We start from the raw sequence: 27,883 nt of genomic DNA on the forward strand, positions 1-27,883 counted from the left end.
GTTATGAAACAGGTCTCTGGATGGATGGTCTTATAGGTAATGGGGAAGCCATAGGTGGAGTTTTAGAAAGACAATGACATGATTACATTTCTTGTGAAAATTAGCTGTGGCAAGAATTGGGGTAGAGTACAGCAAGGAGGTACAAGAACAATTTGGAGCATCTAAAATATAGGCCAGGGGCAGGACTACCAGTTGTGGTCGTCTATCCTCAGGAAGGGTACTTTGAAATATGGTTCTATTGTATATACTATGAATGGAGTTGTACCATGTGGCAGTCTGTAACCAGCAGAGGTGAGGGCCTTTAGTTGAAGTTATTGAAACCTGAAGAAAACAAATAGAGAATTTTATGACTTATAAGACTGGTAACCTACTCGAGATGAGAGTTTTGTGAAATGATGATTATAGATTGTTTAAAATTTAAGGCTGTATCGTCATGTTACATTATAGTCTGGATGACTTATTTTTGCCACTTTATACATGCTCTTCCTAAATTGTTTCATCCTTCATCGATCCTGCTTTAAAACATCATCTTCCTACCAGTAATTTGAACTTTATAATCTACTTTGGATTAGATATTCAAGCTTACCAGAAGTATTTCTGAAACCAAATTTTTCCTTGGAGATATGTTGAGTAAAGAACTTTTAAGTATACTAAAATAGTCATCTTGACATCTGTCAAAGGTATTCATTTATGTCCCACATTTAATTTTCTAGATAAACTACCTTATGATTTAATAACTGTTATATTATTTCTTATTTATTTATGGTGCTAGGGATTGAATCCAGTGCCTGTACATATTAGGTGAACACTCTACTAGTGAGCTGTACCTCCAGCCCCATCATATTTAATTATAGTAGTACGGCCTATAGTTTTAATTAAAACATTATATTATAGAAAATTTAAAAATATACCCCAAAATAAAGAGGATAGCATTATGAACCCCAGCATTCTATACATCAACATTTTGCTGGTCTTCTTTCATCTGTTTTCTGTATGTGTATATGTGCCTTTTGAAATATTAAATGCCAGGCATATCCTTTTACTACAAATACTTGAGTATCTAACATACAAGTATTCTTTTAGCTATTTCTTAATGCAATCATGACGTCATTCATATCAGACAATCATATTTATCCCAACTGATAATGCAGTCTGGGTTCAGATTCTGTTCATTCAAGTAAGGCTTTTTTATACTTGGATCATTTGAATCAGGTTGCAAACAAGACTTGGTTTGTTTGTTTGTTTGTTGGTGGTGGTGCTGGGGATTGAATCCAGGGCCTTATGCATGCAAGGCAAGCACTCTACCAATTGAGCTATATCCCCAGCGTAAGACTTGGTCATTTTAAAAGTTGATTATGTTTTAAAGGTAACAAGGCATCATAAAAAACATTTAATATAAGCTCTTTTAAGAGAGTGATACTCTTTTTTGACAGTCATTCTTTCTGAAACTTAGTTTTACTTTTCTGTATAAGAAGATATAGCTGGTGTCTGATTTTTGTTTTAAACATTATAAGAAATCTTTGCTGAAGAGGGAAAAATGGGTGTGACCCCACTCACCTAAAAGCCCACAGAGTGGAAATTTGAACTGACTTGAGAAGGTTCAGGTTTGAAGGAAACTGCATCCCTATAGAAAACCACATAGAATTTAGGACTGCTTTTGTAACTACTTGGATGATGTTACATAGTGTATTTTATCTTTGAACTTACCTTCCTCATCTGTAAAATATGGAATGGGTGATTTTTAAAGGTTTTTTTTTCTTTTGATTTTTGTGTGTTTTAGTTTACATTTATCTTTGACTTTAACAGGATTCTCAAAGTTGGATTGGTGGAAACAATGAACCATTGACCGGCTTTACATGGCGAGGTGGTTGTGAAAGAGAAACAACAGGCATACAAGTTTGGAATGAAGTATTTGTGATTGACAGACCTAATGGAACAAAAGTAAAATTTCACTTATACTTTTCTATTTTTAATCTTCTGTATTTTTTCTTGAGCTACTTTCTGTGTTAAAAATCAAAGGAACAGGCTGGGGATATAACTCATTTGGTAGAGTGCTTGCCTTGCATGCACAAAGCTCTGATTTCAATCCCCAGCAACCCCCCCCCCCCCACCCCCTCCAAAAAAAAAAATTCAAAGCAACACAGAACTTAATGTGTGGCAAGTTTAATGTATAAAGATTATTATGTTAAAATGTATAGAGATGAGTGTTCTTGATTTAATTATTGCTTTTGAAATTTACCATTTAATATATGATTTTTATATTTGTTTTTTGTGACTGTTTACTAAGTATGATAAACTTTTGAATTCCTAGGTGGCTGTGCTGCTAATGGATACCCAGGGTGCCTTTGATAGCCAGTCAACTATTAAAGACTGTGCAACCGTATTTGCTCTGAGCACTATGACCAGCTCTGTGCAGGTGAGATAGGGATTAAGTGATAACATCAGTTCATATGATCCTGGTACCTTCAGCTGCTCCTCAAAAATGCCTTTTGATTAAAGAAAAATTTTAATATGATTAAAATTAAAGAGCACATTGACATTTCTTATTGACATTTCTTATTTCCATGCCTACTGTTCTGGCTTATAATGTGAAATTTTGTATTTTGGATAGTTACAAAGGAAGCAATATACCAGAAACCAGTTCCTTTAAATTTTTTGTAGAATCTAGGCTTTCAGCCTTAGAAGGCTGAGGATAATGGCTACTACTCACTAAGTGATACTATCCGGGACCCTCAGAAATCTCTTTTTCCCTTCTTATTTTTTTTTTCTCTGCTTTTGCAAAATGGCACAATTGCAATAGTATAGAAGCCATCTCTTCATATTTGCCTTATCATAGTGTAGCCCCTCAAGTAAGCTGGCAGTAGACCTTGCCTTAAATTATAATGAGGGAGTTCTGTGTCTTAATATTTATTACTGGGGTTCAAACTTGGGGTTCTCTTGTTTATTCAACTTTTTTTTTTTAAAGAGAGTGAGAGAGAGAATTTTTTTTTTAATATTTATTTTCCAGTTCTCGGCGGACATAACATCTTTGTTTGTATGTGGTGCTGAGATCGAACCCGGGCCGCATGCATGCCAGGCGAGCGTGCTAATGCTTGAGCCACATCCTCAGCCCTATTCAACTTTTTAAAGAACTCTTTGGACAGTAACTTAAAAACTATATAGGTACTTTCTTATCTGCAAAATGAGGGTTTTACCCATTTTGCCTACCTCATGTGTGGCTGTTGTTAAAGAAGAGATCTAAATAAGATAATGCATAAAATGCTTTGTAGACTCTAAAAAAACCAAGAAGATTAGATATGTATTATTGCTTTCTTCCTGACCTTGGAGGTTAGTTTTCTTTCCTTAAATAAGTTCTAGCTGATAAATCAATAACAAATTGACCTTGTCATTTATTCTTTCAACAAATTGTTAGCACCTGTTATATCCAGGGTTATTACCACCTATTGTATCCAGGGTAGTATTCTAAGTACTAATGATCTAAGATAAACAAGTCTCTTTCTTTACTATTTGCCTGGCCCTGACAATGAAAAGATCTGGACCTGTTTTCTAAAAGCTAAGGTCCACTGGATGGATAAGAATAGATTAGTCATACTGTCAGGTTTTACTTTAAATCTGAAGTTTAATTACCTCAGTCATTAATTACTTTTAAAAATACTCTTTAGAATTAATTATGACTTGAGACTATCATTTTAGGTTTGCTGAACATCAAGTATATTCTTGACCTCCAAGTTATCTGTATTTCTCCCTTTGGAGTACCCTTATTTTCTTAGATACAAGTTATTTCTTAGCAGTAGGTGCCCATTCTTCTCCAATTATAGCCCGAGTTCTCTTCTGAAGATCTGTCTTGGAAGGACTGGACCTAACTAATCTTTTCTCCAATTTCTCTTTTCCTGAGTGTGAACTTTAGAGCCTCTATTATAGCTCTGGTCTGTTTTGTCTTTGGAAGTCTTCAGAAAATTCTGGACAGGATAAGAGTGCCACCTACTGTTACTTTTATTAGTTTCCAGAGGCTGCTAAAATTTTTCTGTTAAAATTGTTTAGACTGATGAGTTTTAAGTAAAAAGAGAACTATAGTAGAGTCAATGTTAGATGAGATTCCCACTGATCAGTTACATTAACCAGCTTGAAAAAGTGGTATATAAACAACCTCACATTAACCAGCTTGAAAAAGTGGTATATAAACAACCTTTACTTTTTAGTTTTCTTAAGTTATCGTGACATGAAACTTTGAGGAGAAAAAGAACCTATTATACAATATAATTTTTAATTTTTTTTTTTACTTTTTAAAATTTTGTTCTAATTACATGTGATAGTAGAATGCATTTTGACACATCATACATAAATGGAGTATAACTTCTCATTCTTCTGGTTGTACATGATGTAAGATCACACCAGTCATGCAATCATATATGTACATAGGGTAATAATGTCTGATTCATTCTACTGTCCCTCCTCCTCCAATACCCCCTCCCCTCCCTTTACTCTCCTTTGCCTAATGTAAAGTACCTCTGTTTTTCCCTTGCCACCCCCCTTATTGTGAATTAGCATCCACATATCAGAGAAAACATTTGGCCTTTGGTTTTTGGGGACTTGCTTATTTCACTTAGCATGATATTCTCTAGCTTCAACCATCTACTGACAAATGCCATAATTTCATTCTTCTTTAAGGCTGAGTAATATTCCATTGTGTTTGCATACCTCATTTTCTTTATCCCTTCATCTTTTGAAGGGCATCTAGGTTGGTTCCATAGTTTGGCTATTGCAGTACACTTTTTTCAAGTATCTGCCAAATTTAGGCAGTGAATATGCATTTATTCGTGATTTTCACGTATTTTACCACCACTCCTTCCTCCTTAATATTTTATCACTTGACTATTATGAAAAAAGAGAAAGTCCTTTTTGTATGCCACTGATTAAGATAGTGGCTAAGTGATTAATTTGTGGTAAGGCATAAAATAGTCTTAATTTTCACAAGGAAAATTATACACAAGGTGTGTATTCAAAGTAAGACTAATAAAAACAATGAATTTTGTTTTAATAGGTATACAATTTATCTCAGAATATTCAAGAAGATGATCTTCAACACTTACAAGTATGTATGTCTCAGAATACATGCTAAAGTTTTAAAATTGAATTGTCATGTTATTGTGAATTTATACTTAGAAGCCTATGATGTAATAACAAAGTTGAATATTATATGGTTTAAAACTGACCTGTGATTTCATTTTTTTTTCTTTTAGTACTGAGGTTTGAACTAAGGGTCACTCAACCACTAAGCCACATCCCCAGTCCTATTTTGCATTTTATTTAGAAATAGTGTCTCACTGAGATGCTTAGTGCCTTGATTTTGCTGAGCCTGGCTTTGAACTTGTGATCCTCCTGCCTCAGCTTCTTGAGTCACTGGGATTATAGGTGTGCACCACTATGCCAGGCCTGTGATTTCAATATATACCCTGTGTGTTAGAAAATTAAATACTTAGCTTTCAGATGATATTAAAAGTTCTGATAGCTTGTCCTGATATAGAACAATTTTATAAAAGTCTCTGTCAATTTCCCTGGGGACATTAGTTTAAATAACTTGATTTTATAGTTATTTACAGAGTATGGAAGACTTGCAATGGAAGAAATCTATCAGAAACCATTTCAGGTAAGTAAGTGTTTTATCATTTTATAAGATAGACTTATGAGAAGCTCACCTCAGCTTTTAACTTTGGAGATACAGGGTATTATGACAAACTCATTTGTAGCAATCAATTCAGTGGAGTTGAATCTAAATATTGGTGATGTCGTCACCAACTTAATACCAGGTTGAGGCCAACAGAATAGGAAATAGAACAAACAAATCTAGTTTGATTAAGGGGGTAATGGTTCTTTTAGATGTTACTTAATTCCAAAACTTAAGACAGTGAGAAATTGAATAAGACAGTCATGTCACATTTCTTTTATATGTGATACACTACTAGAAAATGTTGTAGGTCTATTTTTAACTTAATTTTATTTTGCAAAGATATACACATTTATTTTAGCAATTCAAACAATATGGTATTATGTAGAGTAAAAAGTGAAATTCTCTTAAAATGACTCCCTCACATTAACCAGCTTGGAAAAATGGTATATAAACAACCTTTATTTTTTATTTTTCTCTCTAAAATTATCATGACATTAAACTTTGAGGGGCAAAGAACCTTATTATATAATAATAGTGGGCCCTTAATATAACCATGAGTAATGTAACTTTTCTTTCCAAAAATAAGGGTCAGTTTCTGTTTTGTGGTATGTTACAAGTCGAAGTTAGTCCTGTTACTCTTTATTTTGGTTTAATATGAAAAAGTTCCAGGTAGTTTTTTTTTTTTTTTTTTTTTTTTTGTGGTACTGGGGATTGAACTCAGGGGTACTTAGCTACTGAGCCACATTCTCAGCCCTATCTTGTATTTTATTTAGAGACAGGGTCTCCCTGAGTTGTTTAGCACCTTGCTTTTGTTGAGGCTGGCTTTGAACTTGTGATCCTCCTGCCTCAGCCTCCCAAGCTGCTAGGAATATAAGTGTGTGCCACCACACCCAGCTACTTTATTTTTTGAAGCAAGTACAATTTGCAGGTTGCCATTAGTACTGTTTGGTTAGTTGCAGTTAGGGTGGGGGAGAATAGGAAATAGAACAAAGAAATCTAGATTGATTGCCCATCAGTGTGTGAAGTCCTTCCTCTGATAGCATTGCTAGTGATTATTAGTGGGTTTACATCAATTGTGTCTCATTCTTGTGTGCTGTTCTAGTTAAAGCAATCACTTTTATGAAATGATTGGGCAGGTTTATGGCTTCCTTTTATGTATATGAATAAATATATTATCTGTGAGTTTTTCTGAACTAGGGTAATTTTGCCACCCAGTAGACATTTGCCCATGTCTGGAGACATTTTTTGTTGTCACAGTTTTGGGGAGGTTAATGCTACTGGTGTGTAGTGCATAGAAGCCAGAGATATTAATATCCTGTAATGCACAGGACAGCCATGCACAATTAAAGATTATTTGGCCCAAAATGTCAGTAGTGCTGAGGTGGAGAAACTTAAGTGTATGAATTAAAAATCATTCTGTGAAATTAGTGCTATTGACATCAAATCTATAATTCGTGTAGAATTAGCCATCTTGATTTGGTTGGTCTTGTAATTATACAACCTTGATTTAAAATTATGATCTAAATGCCCTGCTCTGCCTTTTGTTCCTTTTTAAAATCATATTATTGCTTGGGTGACTTTTTTCCTTATATGTAGTGAAATTCAAGTGGAGGTGATTACTTGGTATGGGGGTTGAGTATGTTGTTGGTTTAGGTGGGTCTTTAATAATAGCCATGTACTCACTTTTAGTAAGAATTGTTTAGGGGAGAAAGGAGGTGTTAACTATTAAACTTATGGTTTTTTCTTAAGATTTTATAAGAAGTGTTTTGTATTTTTTTCTGTGTGTAGACATTAATGTTTTTGATTCGAGATTGGAGTTATCCTTATGAACATTCATATGGTTTGGAAGGTGGAATACAATTCCTTGAAAAGAGATTGCAGGTAAGCCCTGTGTCCTGGAGAGGAGAGCATAAGCACCACACCAGGCAAAAGGCTGGGCTGCCTGGACTGTGCTTACACTGTCAGTTACTAACTCTACATAAGTGGTTACATGTGTTTTCTCTCCTGAACAAACTGTCCCTCAGTAAATATTCAAAGGATCAACCTTCCCACCTTCCCTCCTTCCCCGCCTTCCTTTCTCTTCCTTTCCCTTTGCTTCCTCCTTCCTCTCCTTCCTTCCCCTCCCTCTCCCTTCTCCTCCTTCCTCCTACCCCTTACCCCATTTCTTCCATCCCTTCCTTCCTTTCATTCATTCTGGGGATTCCACCCCTAGCATGCCTGGCAAGTGCTCTATTACTAAGGTATTTTTCGAGCCTTATTTTGATTTTTTTTGAGACAGGATCTCACTAAATTGCCCAGGCTGGCCTCAAGAATTTTGGTATCCTCCTACCTTAGCCTCCTGAGGATCAATATTTTTTAAGGAGATTTTGGTCCACTTAGAATATTCACAAGTCTCTTTTTGGTCAGCTCAGCTTCTCAACGTTTAGGACAGGCTGGTTAATGTTTACGTATTGAACACAGATGATATGAGAACCTCTCATATCTCTGATAGAGTGACAACATATAGAGCTAGAAAAGGGATTTTAAACATATCCCTAACCTTAACCCTAACCCTGAACATATCTAGTTCATCCTTTTTTTTCTTCATATTTTTTAGTTATAGTTGGACACAATACCTTTATTTTATTTATTTGTTTTTATGTGGTGCTGAGGATCGAACCCAGGGCCTTGCATGTGCTAGGTGAGTGCGCTACCACTGAACCACAACCCCAGCCCCTCCTTCATATTTTTTATTGGAGCGTTATAATTATTCACAATGGTAGGATTTGCTGTTACATATTTGTGCATGCATACAAATTCTCTAGTACTTCTTCTTTTCCTCTTCTCCTTTCTCTCTTTGGTCCCTTTTCTTTGCTCTACTGATTTCCCTTCAGTTTTCATGAGACACATGTTCTATACCTTCTTTTTTCTTTTTCCTTTCTAGCTTCCACAGATGAGAGAAAACAAACAACCCTTCTAAGTTTGGCTTATTTTGCTTAATGTAATATTCTCAAGTTTGATCCATTTTTTTTTCAGTGCAAATGACATCATTCCATTCTTTATGGCTGAATAAAATGTCATTGTGTATATATACCACATTTTCTTTATCCATTCATCCATTGATGGATTCCTAGGCTAGTTTCATAGTTTATCAGCCTTTTTTTCTTATACATTGTTTTAGTCAGCTTTTTTGCTGCATGTGACTAAAGGACCTGATCAGAACAATTGTAGAGAAGGAAGAGTTTATTTGTGGGCTCCTGGTTTCAGAGGTCTTAGTCCAGAGAAGGCTGGTTCTCTTATTCCTTGGCTTGAGGTGATACTGAATATCATGGCCGGAGAGTGTGGTAGAGGGAAGCTGCTCACATCATGGTGATCAAGAAGCACAGAGAGACTCTATTCTCCAAATATAAAATATATACCCCATAGCCATGCCCCAATTCTTTTACTCTCCAGACACACCCTACCACTTCAGTTAATCCCATTAGGGATTAATTCACTGATTAGGTTAGGATATAGCCCAATCATTTCTCTTCCAAACCTTTCTGCATTGTCTTGCATGTGAACTTCCAGGGGATACCACATCTAAACCATAACATACACAGTGAAACTGGAGCCTGGAAAAGTTACTTGCTTATGGTCACTTAATTATTGATAACTGGGTATAGGATCCAAGTACTCTCACTCCTTTATGAGATGCCACATGAAGCCATTCCTGGAAAATAACCTCACCAACAAGATCATCATCTTTTATCCTTAAAGTACCTTCCTGTGAAAGTACTTAGGAAATCTGCAGGTCAGATAATTACAGATTACCATCTACTAACATCCAATATATATATATAACATCTCTATGTGTAGAGATCCCTTTATTAATACAGTAGGTTAATAAGATTTTATTGTCTGTGGAATGATGCACTTGGTTTCTCAATCACATTCTAAGACTTGTGGTGGAATAGTATGATTTTCTTATTCCTAAAATGAGATTAAGACCAATTCTTTACTCTTGGATTTTCAGCTTCTTCAGATAACTGCAATTATCACAGCTTTTTTTTCTGGTTTGTTTATAAGAAATTAACAGACTATATCTGAACTAGTTACCTCAAAGCAAGAAGGATTTTAAACTTCTTATCGATGCCATGCATATGTTCATAAGATTGCTCAGGTCATAATGTGTAGCTTGGTAACTTTGTAGAAAATAAAACGAATATAGCCATAACCTACACCCAGAAGCACCACCTCCAGGTACTTACTTACCCCCACCCAATCCTTACCATTATCCTTTTAACAGGCTTTGTTTTTGTACTTTTTATGAATACAAGCACTTAGACATATGTTCTTTTGTATTTAGCTTTTTTGCCTAATATTTTGTTTCTGAGACTAAAACATGTTGTTGCATGTAGTTTAGTTCATTTATTTTCATTGCTATTTAGAATTTCACTAATCGAATAGACAACTGTTTTTCCATTCTGTTGCTGAAGATTTAGGTAGTTTCCAGGTTTTAATTATGAATAGCACATGTTTTGTTACAATGGCCATTGAGAAGAACCTTTTGAAGAGTGTGTAAATTATCTATCTCTAAATGAGTTAATAATTATTCAAAATGTTTCTAAGATTTTCTTCCAGAAAATAAATATCAGTATTTCAGTATCTCTTTTCTAAGCTCTGATAACTAGCATAAATTATAGATAATCACATAAAGAGAGTCCTACAATACCATTTCTAAGGTAGTTGGGACTACACTGGAGCTTTTTGACCTGGCTCTTATTCTTATCAGGTGCCAACCCTTTTATTTGAAGGCATATGAGTATTTTGTTTGTTTCATTTTGTTTTGTTTTATTATGACATTATAAATACTTTAAAGGTAAATCTTAATTTATAAGTCACAGCCACAACTTGTTATTCAGACATTAGATACTATAATTGATTATTATTTTATTTATTTATTTTTTTGGTATCTCAGGCAGCTTACTTAGGAAGAAACATCTTTTCTGGTTTTAAGAAAATGTGAGGTCTTATCAAAGTGTTCAGAAATGGGCCTTTAGAACCATCTGAGTTGAATGTATATACATGCAAGTATACATGTAAATTTCCTTTTTTAACATTAATTTTTTTCCTCTTTGCACCATTATCCTGTCTCTTTCTGCCCTCAGGTAAAACAAAATCAACATGAAGAGTTACAGAATGTAAGGAAGCACATTCACAATTGTTTCTCAAATCTGGGTTGCTTCCTTTTGCCACATCCTGGTCTTAAAGTTGCAACTAATCCTAGTTTTGATGGGAGATTGAAAGGTGGGAATTCCCATTCTTGCTAAAATCAAACATTTTTAGAGACTGAAAGTTTTTTCAAATACATGATTCCTTAAATTTCCTGTCTTATTGATAAAGGATATCATGATATATTAATACTAATGTGCTTAGAATGCTCTCAGTGTTCTTTCTAGCATTTATTGGTTTGTTTGCAACCATCTAGCATATTGATTAACCTATTTTATAATGTGTTCCTTTGCTCTGGACTGAAGTCTTGAGAATTTGGAAGGCTGAAAACATTTTAATATTTTATCTGCTAAAAAGCTCTAACCATTTTATTGTATTGATGCAATTAGACTTAAATTTCTCTGTTTCATAGTTGATAGCATAATTTTTTGTGGTTTTAGAATTAATCTAAGTGTGATAGCAAAAGGCTTGAGAATTAACAAAAGTTACAGTATGGTTAGAAAAACAAAATATAGTATTAAAATTTAATTTGATCTCTTAAATTGTTTGCCTCTTGTAAAGGATGCTTTAGTTTTAATACTTGATGAAGATATTGTTTTGGTAGTCCAAATTTGAACTGAAAGAATTATGGGGGTGTGGGAAAACGGTGTACTAGGGTAGTGGGGATTTTTGTTTTTTTCCTAAGAGATATGGCATTTTTGGATGAACTTTAAAAAAATGATTGTATTTAAGTGATTATTTGTCCTCTTACAAAGTTATAAAATAGACCTTATAAGTTATAAAATAGAACTTTAAGAATTCTTATCAATGAGGACTTATTTTTTTTTTTTATTTTGTTGGACTAAATGTTGACTAATTTCATGTTCACCAGATATTGATGAGGACTTTAAACGAGAGCTTCAAAATCTGGTTCCATTGCTGCTTGCCCCTGAAAATTTGGTGGAAAAAGAGATAAGTGGATCTAAAGTCACTTGTAGAGATCTTGTAGAGTATTTTAAGGTAGGCAAACTCTTAAATTGAATGACTATCTAGGATAGAAATGTAGCCAACTTAGAACTCATCTGTATATATAAGAAGTTTCTTAACCTTTACTTTAAAACAACAATAAAAACAACCCATATTTGGGCCTCTGGGTGTATCGACATTTAAGTAAGAGATTGTAACAGACTACTTGTATCTTCTAGAAAATGATTTTGTTTGTTCACAGAATTATTCTACTTTTCCTCCGTCTGACATGGAGAGAAGAGCCATTTATTATACTGAAATACTGCTTTGTCATTTGGGAGTGATAATAGGGATTGGAAACATAATTCTGTATTCTGAATTCTTCAAAAAAGCATTCTCTCAGAATTCTGAGGACTCAAGAAGAGCAGCTGAAAGTATCTATTACTGATTTTTGAGTTCAAATGCATTTTCATTGGTTTTCCCTCTCCCTCAGTTATTCTTTAGCTCTTATAGTTTGCCTGCCAGGACAAGACCATTGTAGAGGGTCGTATTATTATTGGTCATTATAGGTAGGTGGGAAGGAATAGTTAACTAAGAATGTATTCTTGTTCACTTATTGAATGCCTGATCATTTTCATACTGAATTTGTTTAGTTATAGATTAATATTGAGTCAGTAGAAAGTTGAGATGAAAGACACCTGTATGGACATCAGAACATTTTTTCTTATTAAATTACAAATTAGGTTTTTTTTTTTTTCTTCTTAAGCTGAGATAAAATTTAAGTTAGTCAAATACTGGGTTAAAATATTTTCTAACATGTTTATTTGAAAAATTGACAGTAGGACCGGGGATATATATAGCTCAGTTGGTAGAGTGCTTGCCTTCCATGCACAAGGCCATGGGTTCAATCCCTAGCACTACCAAAAAAAAAAAAAAAGATTGACAGGGAGAATTATGGATTTTTTTTTCATTAAGCGATGGCATTTTTTGTATAAAACTTTTAAATATGAGATACAACTTATACAAGTTCAAAGTACAGGTAGCAACATTTCTTCTAGGTGTTATTTAGCTGCATGTATATAAATAGTTTTGAGAATGTGATTAATTTTGTTGAAATGAGAGTATATTTCCTTTTAATGATGCAAATTATTTTTGTATTTAATGATTTTTCTTTGGAGATGTCAAATCAAATTGTGTAACCTACAATATGAATCTTATGTCTTTTTAGGCTTACATTAAAATTTATCAAGGAGAGGAACTTCCACATCCAAAGTCCATGCTTCAGGTAGAGAGAGATTAAGACACTGTGTGTGTATGTATAAGGCATTGGGGGAAGGGGCAGGAGGTTGTATATATCCTTATTTATGAGAACAAAAGTCTTTGCTTTAAAGAGAAATTCTGGGAATGGCAATGTGAGGAATGTTCTTTTTTGCATGGAAATACATTTTATATATTTAAGGCAGTATGTGTCATGAATTCTAAAGTCTTTATACGATTTTTTTTTTTAACTGCAGATTACAGACCTTGAGCCATGTGTAGGCCAATAGAAATAAAGCCCTTTATACCTTCTCTTCAGATACTTAGTGTAGGAACATTTCTATTGTAGATGGTTTAATGTGGGCCTTTCTGAACTAAGCTACTTCTGTTCTTTGAGTCTTTGACAAAGATTGTTGTTTGAAAAAAAGCTTATTTTCATTTGCTATTGATTTAGAGCTGCTTCTAGTGAATAGGCTCCCCCCCCACTTTAAATTATGTTCTTTTATTATTAATTAGTATTGTTTAATTCAGATTCTGTTTTTTTAAGACTTACTACTTTGGGCAGCTTCTCAGTTTTATAGTGGATTAAATAGTATTTTCTAGTAAAATTAATGTAGTAAACAGTTTTATAGGTTTGAAAATATGTCTTGTGTGAATCTGATTATGAAAGAACTATATGTAAGGAAGGAAATCTAACGCATTTTAAGATTATATCTATATCTGTCCATTTCATAACACATGGTACTTTCTGAAAACCTCTTTAAGCATGAATCTAAGCAAAATAAACTTAGGCAACTATCCTTTTAAAAATCTATATCATAAGCTACTGATATACTCTCCTAAAGGAAAGTAAAACTTTAAGTTGATATTTTTTATGGTTCAGTTTAGACTTGTTCACTGTATATAATTTATTATGTTAATCAGATTTTGTAGAGTCATAGGGTATTTTTTTGAACAATAATTGTGCATTTAATTTTATTTTTTTAGGCAACAGCTGAAGCTAATAATCTTGCTGCTGTAGCAGGAGCAAGAGATCTCTATTGCAAAAGCATGGAACAGGTTTGTAACTAAAATTTAAATTTGATACTAGCGGGATAGGAGACTTTTATATTTAAAATAATGGAGCCAATTAGTGTTTCTTACATATTGTTATATTGTTTCACAATCCCCCTTTATAATCTCTGTTGGAAATAAACTAAGAGAATAATTCACATGATTAGAATTCAGGTGGTAAGGTGTTGCATAACCTCTACTAAAATGTTTTCTGACTGTTCTTAATAGCCTGTGATAGAAGTTAACATTGGCTTAAGGCTAGTAGCAACTTCTGCCCTAAGCTTGTTCTATGTCAGTATGTAATCTTTTATCCACTCTTGTCAGCCACCTGATGTATTAGTGGGTCAGGTGAAGTCAGGTATCAAGTGTAGTGTAAAGTTTTTTTTACTTCAGTTTTAGTAGTATTATTCATATTTGGAAAATTATTTGAGTCAGTTAAACCTGTAAGAAACAATAGGTTATATTAATCTGTAAAGTATTACATACAAATTTAAAAGTAAATCATGTAAGTGGTTTGGTTAAAACTATGAGCAGGGAACTTCTTTCAAGTGGTAATTATTTCTGGCATGTAATCTCTCCTACTGTAATTCTGTCTGTACAGGTATGTGGTGGTGACAAGCCTTACATTGCACCTTCAGATCTGGAGCGAAAACACTTGGATCTCAAGGAAGTAGCACTTAAACAATTTCGTTCTGTGAAAAAAATGGGTGGAGATGAGTTCTGCCGTCGTTATCAGGACCAGCTTGAAGCTGAAATTGAAGAAACCTATGCAAATTTTATAAAGCACAATGATGGCAAAAATATCTTCTATGCTGCTCGTACTCCTGCCACACTGTTTGCGGTCATGTTTGCTATGTATATAATCTCAGGACTGACTGGCTTCATTGGCCTGAACTCTATAGCTGTCTTGTGTAACCTTGTCATGGGGTTAGCACTGACATCCCTTTGTACTTGGGCATATGTTAAATACTCTGGGGAGTTCAGAGAAATTGGAACAATGATTGATCAGATTGCTGAAACACTATGGGAACAGGTTGGTATCTATCTTTTGGTTTTTCAGTGACTAATCTCATTTTCCCCATGACTCCCTTTATTCCCCACGCCTCCCCTGCAGTGTTTACATATCAACACACTACTTTCCGTTACATGAAGAATGATAAAAATATATTTTATGTTTTGTTTGGATACAGAATGTACTAATTAAAAATTTCTTTTTCTTTAAAGTCATAATGTATTTTGGTTAGCTTAAATCTGTAATATTCTCAGGATAGATTCTTAGTTAGTTATAGGCCTGATTTTGCCATCAGTAGGTAGGACCAGGATCTCTAATAATATATTTTTTTGTTTGAGAAAATAAAATATAATCAATGAATAGTTTTAAAGGTAAGGAAAAGAAGTTTGGAAGTATAGTCATGCTTTTGGAAAGAAAAAGAAGTTTCTTACACCAGCAAGAAGCAGTGCAGGAAAAACATTGGATGACAGACTCCTGTCATTGCCTTCCATGAAGAAAGTGGTGATTTATTGATGTACTACAAGAAGCAATCCCACAGAGAGTTTTTCCCAAAGAAACTTTGACTTCTGTACCATGGAAATACTAAAGGACAAAGTAAAGCAACCATGAGCTGAGAAACCAACTTCAGTCAAAATCTTTTACCTCAAATTACAATTCAAAGTCAGGCTGTGAACTCTTGTCCAGCAAGTATCTACTAATGAGTGCGTTTTTGTATATCTGCCACCTGTGTGTTGGATTTGCCTGTGTAAAGATAATTCTCCTTAAGGATGTCATTAAAATGATCATCATGAAATACCTGAACATCATGTCAAGGACCAGGATAAAAGCTGAGGTTATTATCATGGTGTGAAGGAGCATTTTCATGCTCCTTCTGGTAAGGTGTTGAACCTATTTAAAGATTTAGGATTTGCAGGTGCATGTTTGTTTTTGGCTTTAAAGACTGAAGAAGCAGACCATTTTTTGAAGAAAGTTGATTAGATGTTGACTTTTCTTGTAATAGTGTGTTAATTTGGGTTTTGCCTTTTCTCTTTAGGAAAGTATTCTATTTGTGTTTGGATATTTGTTAAATTTTAGAATTTTATTTCTTTATAAATCTTACTACTTCATGGTCCTTTGATAATTGCTAATAGAAGATGGATTAAAAGCTATCACCACCTCACTTTTTATAAGAGTGTGATCTACTTATCATTTTGAATCATTACTGATTTTCTGCAACATGAATTTCAGTAATTTCACGTTGTCTTTTTAAAAAACACTTATCTGTCTAGCATTGATTATAGGATTTTACAGGTGCCATATTACAAAACAATTAAATGATGTGCAAAAATTATTTTCAGTATAGTATTGTTGAGGTAAGGTGCTCACTAGTCAGAGAAGATCTGTGTTATGTCAACAAACCTTGTCTAAAATGTATTGCATTTCTCTTTTCTTTTGCTTCAGAGGAGTCCCAGGAAGGTGAGAAACCTACAGTCTCAAATTCTTGTAGTCTTAAGCTCTTTAGCATCAAGGCACTCTTGAGTCATTCTCCTAACAAATCACTCCATGTTTTAGGTGTTTTCCAAACTGTTTGAAGTTACTAGACGTCGAATGGTTCATCGTGCTCTTTCATCAGCACAGCGACAGAGACTGTCATCCAACAATAACAAGAAGAAAAATTAGACAGTATTTTTAACTCTTTTCTCTATCTGAAGTGTTCACACTCACACATGTAGGACAATAAGCAGGACCGTCTGGGCCGGTCTGCATAAATGCTGTATACATACCAGATTTGATGCTGCATATAGGGTATGGAATTGCACATCCATCTCATAGGATTTGTAAATGGTTTGAATAAGAGGAAAGTAATTTTTGTTGCATTATAAAATGTCTAAATGCTTTACTTGTATCATCATAACTTTTTTTTGGGAGAAACATCTTTTTATTTCTCACATTCCTGGTTATTTTTGTCATTGCTTTGAATTGAATTTTTATATCTATTTTTATATGTAACTCTTTTTTTACCTCATGTTTTGTTTGTTTTGCACATTTCTCATACCACAGGTATTGAAGCCCCTGGGTGATAATTTGATGGAGGAAAACATAAGGCAGTCTGTAACAAACTCTATCAAAGCAGGCCTGACTGACCAGGTGTCTCATCATGCCAGATTAAAGACAGACTGACAGTTCATCTCCTCATGGACTCCACTCCCTTTTTTCATGCTTGCTGTACAATGAGAACTCAAATAAAAATAAACCAAAGTTTACAATCAACTGTAGAAGTAGTTTAGTATAACTGGCTTCACAGATGGCTGCCACAGAGTGTGAAAATTGTTTGTTGGTTTTAAGCATTCATTTAAAGGCTCCTAAGACCTGGAGATTGGGTGAGGAGCATTATTATATCATGCACATTTGTGCCATGTTTAATTCTTTTTTTTTTCCTTCTTTTTACTTAATCTAATGTTAGTGAAATTTGTCTTATGTAAAAGGATATTTCAGGGAAATATTTTAAGAAATCTATTTAGAGTCTCTTTAACACAGTGTCCCATTGAAATTTTAATTTTTAAAGAATTTATGAATCACTGTATCAAGAATCAAATCGGAATGACAATGAAGCCTTTATTGAGCCACTACATTAAAAGTATATATTGCTTTACTGCCTTCAATACCAGTATTACATAAATGCATGTATCGGAAATTTCACAAAAATTACATGGCAACTCTTGTAGCTAAGAAAGTTATTCTGAGGTGTACATTTGTCTTGGCTTTTTTAAATTTATAAACCTGCCCTAAAAGGAGATGCATATCTGGGAAACTGAACTGTCTTTTTGCAGTTTAGCCTTCATGTACATAAAATATGCCATTAATTTTATTGGGGGAGAAATTCCATCCAAAAATGTTGCCTACAGCTATGAGTTAAGAGTGTCTGTACAGTGTGTAGCTTTTATTTTCTAAAATCACAGATAGGGCATGTATATGAATTATAAATATATAAATACGATTTTGTATTAAAAGTTTTGTAGTTTATGGCAAAATCTGGTTCTGTGGTAGGCTAATAAGTACAGTTTCTGTGAAAGGAATGTTTGTGGCTCACGTCAGTGTGTGAATGCATAGACAATTTGAAGTTTTTGATATATTTGTGATATTTATCTTCCTTGAGCACTGCAATTCTCACCCCACCCCCCCACCCCAGGGAATTCAATGGGAATGTTTATTGTGACTTGTCCTCTGTTGCATTTTAAAGTTATTTCCTGTAATTTATTTTCAGTACATAATTAAAAATTTGTTGTATATATAAAATGAAACTTGTGATTCTTTTTTAAGGAATTCTTCAAGTATATGTTCCACCACATAAACCATATTTGTTTATACTGAAAAGAGCATGAGCAGGAAACACTCAAGTGAGAAATCTAAGGTATTGTACCTTGAAGCAAAGCTTGTAAAGTTGTTTTTCTGTGTCTGTCTATGTAAGAGAAAACTTGTGAGTAGCTTAGGTGTAGCTGAGGCTTATTAATTTCTCCTCTCCCTTTCTCTCTTTATTTTTTTGGTACGTGTTTGTGTAGTATATGCAAGGCTGAACTTTTAAAAATACTTCTGTAGCTTTCTTTACAGTAAAACACCTACTAAAGCACTTAGTTTGGTTTTTAAGTAAAGGAAATTCAGATGTTGAGTTGCATGCATGAAAGTTCTAAATTTACTTTGGTTGGTATATCTTCTCTCCCACCTCCATTCAAATCTTGTTTTTATATGGATTGTATTTTGTTTTTATATGGATTGTATTCCATCTGTATTAAATTACTGCCTACTCACCTGTTCTTAAAGGTAAAGAGTCCACCTAAAAAGTGTGTCTCTTAATTTCTTCTACCACCCTGTTTTATGAATGCTGTGGACTGTTTTTATGAATAAAAAAAATAAAAATTTGTTATAATAGCAATTGTTCTGAAATATAAGACTTAGCTTACCTTTAAAAAAACTTGTGAAATCTAGACCATTTGATTTCTTAGTATTTCTTGTTAGAGTGTTTTCTCCAAAGATGGTATAATTCTATACAGAATTCCAAGAAAACCCTTCAGTTTCAGCTGAAGGACTCCGATTGTTAACCAATAAGCAATAAAAGGGATTAAAGACAGACTCAAAATTATTGACTGAAATAACCCTTTTGGTGTTAGTATTTCTCTGGTATAATTTTTATTTTTATTTATTTTTTTATTGGTTGTTCAAAACCTTACAAAGCTCTTGACATATCATATTTCATGCATTAGCTTCAAGTGAGTTATGAACTCCCATTTTTACCCCAAATACAGATTGCAGAATCACATCGGTTACACATCCACATTTTTACATAATGCCATACTAGTAACTGTTGTATTCTGCTACCTTTCCTATCCTCTACTATCCCCCCTCCTCTTCCCTCCCATCTTCTCTTTCTATCCCATCTACTGTAATTCATTTCTCTCCTTGTTTATTTTCCAATTCCCCTCACATCCTCTTCTATGTAATTTTGTGTAACATTGAGGGTCTCCTACCATTTCCATATGTTTTCCCTTCTCTCTCCCTTTCTCTCCCCCCACTCGTCTTTGTTTAATGTTAATGTTTTCCTCATGCTCTTCCTCCCTGTTCTGTTCTTAGTTGCTCTCTTTATATCAAAGAAGACATTTGGCATTTGTTTTTTTAAGGATTGGCTAGCTTCACTTAGCATAATCTGCTCTAATGCCATCCATTTCCCTGCAAATTCTATGATTTTGTCATTTTTTTACTGCTGCGTAGTACTCCATTTTGTATAGATGCCACATTTTTTTAATCCATTCATCTATTGAAGGGCATCTAGGTTGGTTCCACAGTCTAGCTATTGTGAATTGTGCCACTATGATCATTGATGTGGCAGTATCCCTATAGTACGCTCTTTTAAGGTCCTCGGAATAGTCCAAGGAGGGCGATAGCTGGGTCAAATGGTGGTTCCATTCCCAGCTTTCCCAGGTATCTCCATACTGCTTTCCAAATTGGCCTTACCAATTTGCAGTCCCATCAGCAGTGTACAAGTGTACCCTTTTCACCACATCCTCGCCAACGCTTATTGTTGTTTGACTTCATAATGCCTGCCAATCTTACTGGAGTGAGATGGTATCTTAGGGTGGTTTTGATTTGCATTTCTCTGATTGCTAGAGATGGTGAGCATTTTTTCATGTACTTGTTGATTGATTGTATGTCCTCCTCTGTGAAGTGTCTGTTCAGGTCCTTGGCCCATTTGTTGATTGGGTTATTTGTTGTCTTATTGTCTAATTTTTTGAGTTCTTTGTATACTCTGGATATTAGGGCTCTATCTGAAGTGTGAGGAGTAAAAATTTGTTCCCATGAGGTAGGCTCCCTATTTACCTCTCTTATTGTTTCTCTTGCTGTGAAAAAACTTTTTAGTTTATGTAAGTCCCATTTGTTGATTCTTGCTATGGGTGCGCTATGGGTGTCCTATTAAGGAATTTGGCGCCCGACCCCACAATATGTAGATCGGAGCCAATTTTTTCTTCTATCAGATGCAGAGTCTCTGATTTGATATCAAGGTCCTTGATCCATTTTGAGTTAACTTTTGTGCATGGTGAGAGGAGGGGATTCAGTTTCATTTTGTTGCATATGGATTTCCAGTTTTCCCAACACCATTTGTTGAAGATGCTATCCTTCCTCCATTGCATGCTTTTAGCCCCTTTATCAAATATACGATAGTTGTAACTTTGTGGATTAGTCTTTGTATCCTCTATTCTGTACCATTGGTCCACCTGCCTGTTTTGGTACCAGTACCATGCTGTTTTTGTTACTATTGCTCTGTAATATAGTTTGAAATCTGGTATCGCTATACCTCCTGATTCACACTTCCTGCTTAGAATTGCTTTTGCTATTCTGGGTCTTTTATTTTTCCATATGAATTTCATGATTGCTTTATTTCTACAAGCAATGCCATTGGGATTTTGATTGGCATTGCATTAAACCTATAGAGAACTTTTGGTAATATCGCCATTTTGATGATGTTAGTTCTGCCTATCGATGAACAGGGTATATTTTTCCATCTTCTAAGATCTTCTTCTACTTCTCTCTTTAGGGTTCTGTAGTTTTCATTGTATAAATCTTTCACCTCTTTTTGTTAGGTTTTTATTTTATTTTTTTGGAGGATATTGTGAATGGAGTGTTTTTCCTCATTTCCGTTTCAGAAGTTTTGTCGCTGATATACAGAAATGCCTTTGATTTATGCGTGTTGATTTTATATCCTGCCACTTTGCTGAATTCATTTATTAGTTTAGTAGTTTTTTTGTAGACCATTTTGGGTCTTCTAGGTATAGAATCATGTCATCCGCAAATAGTGATAATTTAAGTTCTTCTTTTCCAATTTTTATGCCTTTAATTTCTTTCGTTTGTCTAATTGCTCTGGCCAGTATTTCGAGAACTATATTGAATAGAAGTGGTGATAGAGGGCATCCTTGTCTTGTTCCAGATTTTAGAGGGAATTCCTTCAATTTTTCTCCATTCAGAATGATGCTAGCCTGAGGCTTAGCATAGATAGCTTTTACAATGTCAAGGTAAGTTCCTGTTATCCCTAGTTTTTCTAATGTTTTGAACATAAAGGGATACTGTACTTTGTCGAATGCTTTCTCTGCATCTATCGAGATGATCATATGGTTCTTATCTTTAAGTCTATTGATGTGGTGAATAACATTTATTGATTTCCGTATATTGAACCATCCTTGCATCCCAGGGATGAAACCTACTTGATCATGGTACACAATTTTTTTGATGTGCCTTTGTATTCGATTCGCCAGAATTTTATTGAGGATTTTTGCATCTAGGTTCATCAGAGATATTGGTCTGTAGTTTTCTTTCTTTGAGTTGTCTTTGTCTGGTTTCGGAATCAATGTGATGTTGGCCTCATAGAATGAATTTGGAAGAGCTCCCTCTTTTTCTATTTCCTGAAATAACTTGAAAAGTATTGGTATTAATTCATCTTTAAAGGTTTTGTAAAACTCCGGTGTATACCCATCCGGTCCTGGGCTTTTCTTGGTTGGTAGTCTTTTGATTGCTTCTTCAATTTCATCCATTGATATTGGTCTGTTCAAATTGTGTGTATCCTCCTGACTCAGTCTGGGCAAATCATATGTCTTAAGAAATTTATCGATATCTTCACTATCTTCTATTTTATTGGAATATAGGTTTTCAAAATAATTTCTAATTGTCTTCTGTATTTCTGTAGCATCTGTTGTGATATTGCCTTTTTCATCCCGTATATTAGTAATTTGAGTTCTCTCTCTTCTTCTCTTCGTTAGCATGGCTAAGGGTCTGTCAATCTTGTTTATTTTTTTGAAGAACCAACTTTTAGTTTTGTTAATTTTTTCAATAGTTTCTTTTGTTTCAATTTTGTTGATTTCCGCTCTGATTTTAATTATTTCTTGCCTTCTGCTGCATTTGTTGTTGTTTTGCTCTTCCTTTTCTAGGGCTTTGAGATGAAGTGTGAGCTCATTTATTTGTTGGTTTTTCCTTTTTTTGAGGAATGACCTCCAGGCGATGAATTTCCCTCTTAAAATTGCTTTCATTGTGTCCCATAGATTCCGATAAGTTGTGTCTGTATTTTCATTTATCTCTAAGAATTTTTTTATTTCCTCCTTTATGTCTTCTGTAACCCCTTGATCATTCAGTAACATATTGTTCATTTTCCATGTGAATTGGATTTTCCCTTCCTTCTTTTATCATTGATTTCCAGTTTCATTCCATTATGATCAGATAAAATGCATGGTATTATCTCCACCCCTTTATATTTACTGAGGGTTGCCCTATGGCATAATATATGGTCTATTTTTGAGAAGGATCCATGTGCTGCTGAGAAAAACGTATATCCACTTGATGATGGTTGATATATTCTATATATGTCAGTTAAGTCTAGGTTATTGATTGTGATATTGAGTTCTATAGTTTCTTTATTCAACTTTTGTTTGGAGGATCTGTCCAATGGTGAGAGAGGTGTGTTGAAGTCACCCATAATTATTGTGTTGTGGTCTATTTGATTCTTGAACTTGAGGAGAATTTGTTTTATGAACTTCGCAGCACCATTATTTTGTGCATAAATATTGATAATTGTTATATCTTGTTGTTGAATGGTTCCTTTTAACAGTATATAATGTCCTTCCTTATCCCTTTGGATTAACTTAGTCTTGAAGTCGATTTTATTCGATATGAGGATGGCCACCCCTGCTTGCTTGCGAGGACCGTGTGCGTGGTATATTTTTTCCCAACCTTTCACCTTCAGCCTGTGTATATCTTTTCCAGTCAGATGTGTCTCCTGGAGGCAGCATATTGTTGGATTTGTTTTTTAATCCCTGTTACCAGCCTATGTCACTTTATTGGAGTGTTTAAACCATTAACGTTTAGAGTTACTATTGATATATGGTTTGTACTTCCAGCCTTGTTTGATTATTTATCTATCTTTTTTTTTTTTTAATTTAGTTTGTTTCTCCATGATTAGCTTCCCCCCTCCATCTGTCTTTACTGAGGTACTTTCCACTGTTGGCTTTGGTTATTGTTTTTCATTTATTCCTCGTGTAGTGTTTTGCTGAAGATGCTTTGCAGTGCTGGTTTTCTGGCTGCAAATTCTTTTAGCTTTTGTTTATCGTGAAAGATTTTTATTTCGTTGTCATACCTGAAGCTTAATTTTGCTGGATACAGAATTCTTGGTTGGCATCCATTGTCTTTCAGTGTTTGAAATACGTTGTTCCAGGATCTTCTCGCTTTCAGCGCCTGTGACGAAAAACCCGTTGTTACCCTTATTGGTTTACCCCTGAATGTAATCTGCCTCCTTTCTCTTGTAGCATTTAATATTTTCTCTTTGTTCTGTATATTGGATATCTTCATGTGTCTTGGCGTTGGTCTACTGTGATTTTGTATGCTCGGTGCCCTGTATGCATCAACAATTTGTATATCTGTTTCCTTTTTTATTTCTGGAAAGTTTTCTGTAATTATTTCATTTAGTAGGTTACTCATTCCCTTGGTTTGAATCTCTATCCCTTCCTCTATCCCGATGACTCTTAAATTTGGTTTTTTTATGTTATCACATATCTCTTGGATGTTTCTCTCGTGATTTTTAACCAGCCTATCTGAGTTGGCTAGACTCTTTTCAAGATGATATATTTTGTCTTCATTATCTTACGTTCTGGCTTCTACTTGCTCCACTCTATTAGTGATACTCTCATTTGAGATTTTAATTTGGTTTATAATTTCCTTCATTTCTAAGATTATTGTTTGATTCTTTTTTATAATCTCTATCTCCTGATAAAGATGCTTAACTTCTTCTTTTATCTGTTTATGTAATTCATTCTCAATGTGTTCTTTCGCTGCTTGCATTTGCTGTCTCGTATCCTCTTTAAGGTTCCATTCCATCTGTCTAAGGTGTTCCTTGAGTTCTTTATATGACCATTTTTCTGATGACTCTATATCCTCCTGAATATTTAGGCCGTCCTGCATTGTTTGTACTCCTTTTCTTCCTTGTTTTTTCATACTGCTCATGTTGCTTCTTGTTCTGTTTGACTGCTGAGTTACTGTTTACTCCTATAAATTTATTTGATGTAATTCCCGGCAGGTCTCCTTTCAGCGGAATTTTGCTAGAAGTTTCTCAGCAGGTCGCATGTAGGTGTATTAATGGGTCTCTCTGATTCCATTACTGCAGAGGCATTGAAAGTGCTGCCTCCTTGCCAGCCGCCATGTTGGGTCTCCTACAGCTAATGAAACTGGGTCGATAAAAATGAATGGTTTGTCAATGATGGAGGATCCAGCCTTTCCAGTGGCATTCTGTGGTATAATTTTTAGTAATCAATATTGCAACTTAGGTTTTTTGAAAAGATGAAGATTTTTCTGAATGATAAATATTTCTCTTCCTAATTAAGACACAGTTTACTTTTATGAGAGGGGCAGTCATTTGTGACCTGCTGTTGAGTATGCCTTGTATGTATATTTTTCATGAAAATAAATGGCTAGTTATTTTTGCCTCAGTGAAAATAAAATATCCTGTTTTTAGAATTGAATACCAGTATTTCACTTTTGAGGGTTATTTTCAGCAAACTTCAAGATGAAGTTTATTTTACTTTCAGAATTGAGCTGGTCTAGAATTGGGTGGTCTAGAAACCTTACTCCTGATGTAGGCATGAGTGTTATTAGTTTTAGTTGGGATTGCTTCATTTTTATGGATTTTTTTCAAAAAAGTTTGGGGATTAATTTGGTTAAGAACCATTAAAATATTCCATCAAATTTCCGAAAACACAGATATCACTGTTAAAGGTTTGCTGTGTAAATATCCAAAATGGCCTTTTGGAAAGCAGTTCTTAAGTTGTTGATTTCCTGGTCAAATAAAGCCAATTTGGGAATTCCCCAGATAGCGTGGAATCACCACCCTCTTCCCAAGTCTTATATTATATTCCAGGAACTTCTCTTCTCAGATTTGCATTTTTTTTTGGAATTTAGGCTGTGGAATTGAGCTGTTCCTAACATTCTGCAGTAAAATACAACTTTTATGTTCTTTAAATTTGTGACTTTTTATAACTCCTTGCCTGACCAAAAATACCTAAAGACTTAAGGAAGGGGATCTCACCTGTTGCATAGTTTAGTAAAATATTTCCACATATATATTTGAACTTTTCACATTCATGGCAGACCTGTGAGATTTATAGGAAATCACATCATCAAAAACAAAGTCTTAGGTATATCAGGCTTGCAAACCTAGGACTCAGATCCATACATACCTCTAGATGTTTGAATCAGTATGAAGCTTCAGACACAGGTGAGTAACATCCCTAACTCAAGATGCAAGATGCAAACTCTTTCTTGGCTGCATTCTAAAAAGCAGTAGAATATGATTTTACTGAAAAGTAGAATATGATTTTACTGAAACAAGGTGAAAATAACTCATAATATTACCATGTAAAAAAATAAAGAAGTAAAAAATCTCCCTGTCTATTTGATTTCAATGGATACCTCAGAGCTAACCATTATTTAGTTTGCTATATGTACTACTGAAATCTGTGCTTATTTACATGTCTGAATGTGCATAAAACATACTCTTGGTGTTATTTTACACAATGGGATTATCCTATATATTTTTATATAACATGGACATTTTCCTAAATTTTTAATTGTTTAATATTCAAATGGTTGCTTTGATTACTCTGATAGAGTAAAATTTTTTTTAAAAAATTGTTTTTTTTGTTTTGTTTGTTTTTGAGTTGCTGTCTCACACATGTTGCCCAGGCCGACCTCGAACTTCAAATGAACCTCCTGCCTCAGCCTCCTGATCTATAATTATAATTAACTGCCACCATGCCCGGCTGGTAATTGGGGTTTTGAGGAGAGAACATCAGATCTTGTATTACTGCCAAGAGGTTGTTTTTTTTTTGTTTTTTTTTGTTTTTTTTTTTTTTAATGATAGTTTTCCCACTGCCACAGGCTTGAGAGAGAATCAAATAGTAATATGTGAAGGGTGCTTGGCAAGCAGGTTCAGGAACAGAAAACTGCACTCTCAATTTTGCTTGTGTTAAGGTTCCATCTGTTGACTTCATTTGGCCCTCTGTACTTCCTGACGCTTGTTCATAACTTACTTTCTCCCCACTTTGTCATTTAGGCTGTTAAAGATTTTTATTTTATGACAGAGACGATCATAAAAATGTGTAACCTAGAGTAGAGGAATACTTAAATTGCAATTCTAGGAAAGGAAAATGGACCTTAGAGTTAAACCTCAGGTTTAGTTCCCAGCACAACCACTTCTAAGTTTTGGGAACTTGAACAAAGGCAAATGTAACAGGTGAGCCTCAGCTGCTTTGTCTATAAAATTGGGAATAATACCTGTCTTGCAGATCTCAGGAGAATGAAAATGAAAATGTATCAAAACTGATGTTACTGGGCTGGGGATGTGGCTCAAGTGGTAGCGTGCTTGCCTAGCATGTGTGAGGAACCGGATTCTCTGCACCACATAAAAATAAAGATTGTGTCCAGAGCCCTGGCACAGTCGGCGCTGCGGAACACGGTCGCCCTAGCCTGCGGTGGCTGCGGGCTGAGGCTGTCGGCGGGAACCCCAATGAGTCCACTCCAGGTGGGGTCTCAGACTGGCCACGGGGCCCCTGGCGACATGTGACCCGCCCCGGCCGGCCGCAGCACCGGCGTTTCTTTGAACCCCTGAGCAGTCCAGATGGCCCAGTTGTCATCCAGAACCTTCGTATCACTGGTACCATTACTGCCCGAGAGCATAGTGGCACTGGATTTCACCCGTATACACTCTACACTGTAAAGCATGAGACAGCTTTTAACAGTGAGAACAGCAGTGCCCTGCAGCAGCTGGCCTACCACACTGTGAACCGCCCATACCGGGAATTCTTGAACCTGCAGACCCGCCTGGAGGAGAAACCAGATCTACGAAAGTTCATCAAAAGTTAGGAATTGCCCAGTCCCTGACTGGCTGCTTGCTTTTCACATCTAGCCACCCTAAACTGAATGATTGGTAGCCTCTGGGTTTGTGGAGAGGATAACGCAGCATTGATGTTCTTCCCCAAATTTGCTTTGAAAGTTTGAGGGTTTTGTGCTAGACAGCTCTGATTACATTCTTTCTGAGGTAGTCCTTTGCTGCTAAATGTATTCAAATTTCTATCTGTGCCCATAAGATAGAGTGAGCCATTATAACTTTTCCAGAAAAATGGATTATTCACTTTTAAATATTAAAATATTATACAGAAATTCATGTCACTTCCTTTCCTTTAACAACCAGGGCT

At 34.9% G+C, this 27,883-nt stretch overlaps 1 protein-coding gene across 2 annotated transcripts in view; it reads left to right on the forward strand.

Moving 5' to 3' along the window:
* The window catches only part of ATL2 (atlastin GTPase 2), a 57,807-nt gene extending 38,773 nt beyond the window's left edge, over positions 1 to 19,034 (forward strand). Inside the window, exons 3-14 of one of the 2 annotated variants that reach the window (XM_081264082.1) lie at positions 1,807 to 1,941; positions 2,312 to 2,416; positions 5,042 to 5,092; positions 5,591 to 5,647; positions 7,457 to 7,549; positions 10,798 to 10,936; positions 11,733 to 11,860; positions 13,035 to 13,091; positions 14,051 to 14,122; positions 14,718 to 15,149; positions 16,569 to 16,583; positions 16,680 to 17,145. In XM_081264082.1, coding sequence (XP_081120208.1) covers positions 1,807 to 1,941; positions 2,312 to 2,416; positions 5,042 to 5,092; positions 5,591 to 5,647; positions 7,457 to 7,549; positions 10,798 to 10,936; positions 11,733 to 11,860; positions 13,035 to 13,091; positions 14,051 to 14,122; positions 14,718 to 15,149; positions 16,569 to 16,583; positions 16,680 to 16,787 — 1,392 coding nt within the window. In that variant the 3' untranslated portion in view covers positions 16,788 to 17,145. Of the gene's footprint in view, positions 1 to 1,806; positions 1,942 to 2,311; positions 2,417 to 5,041; positions 5,093 to 5,590; positions 5,648 to 7,456; positions 7,550 to 10,797; positions 10,937 to 11,732; positions 11,861 to 13,034; positions 13,092 to 14,050; positions 14,123 to 14,717; positions 15,150 to 16,568; positions 16,584 to 16,679; positions 17,146 to 17,168 lie in introns of those variants that run through there. The other variant, XM_081264081.1, reaches the window with a different exon arrangement.
* Positions 19,035 to 27,883: the final 8,849 nt, after the last annotated feature.

Source organism: Spermophilus citellus (genome assembly GCF_964194105.1).
Source record: "Spermophilus citellus genome assembly, chromosome: 13".
Taxonomy (NCBI): domain Eukaryota; kingdom Metazoa; phylum Chordata; class Mammalia; order Rodentia; family Sciuridae; genus Spermophilus; species Spermophilus citellus.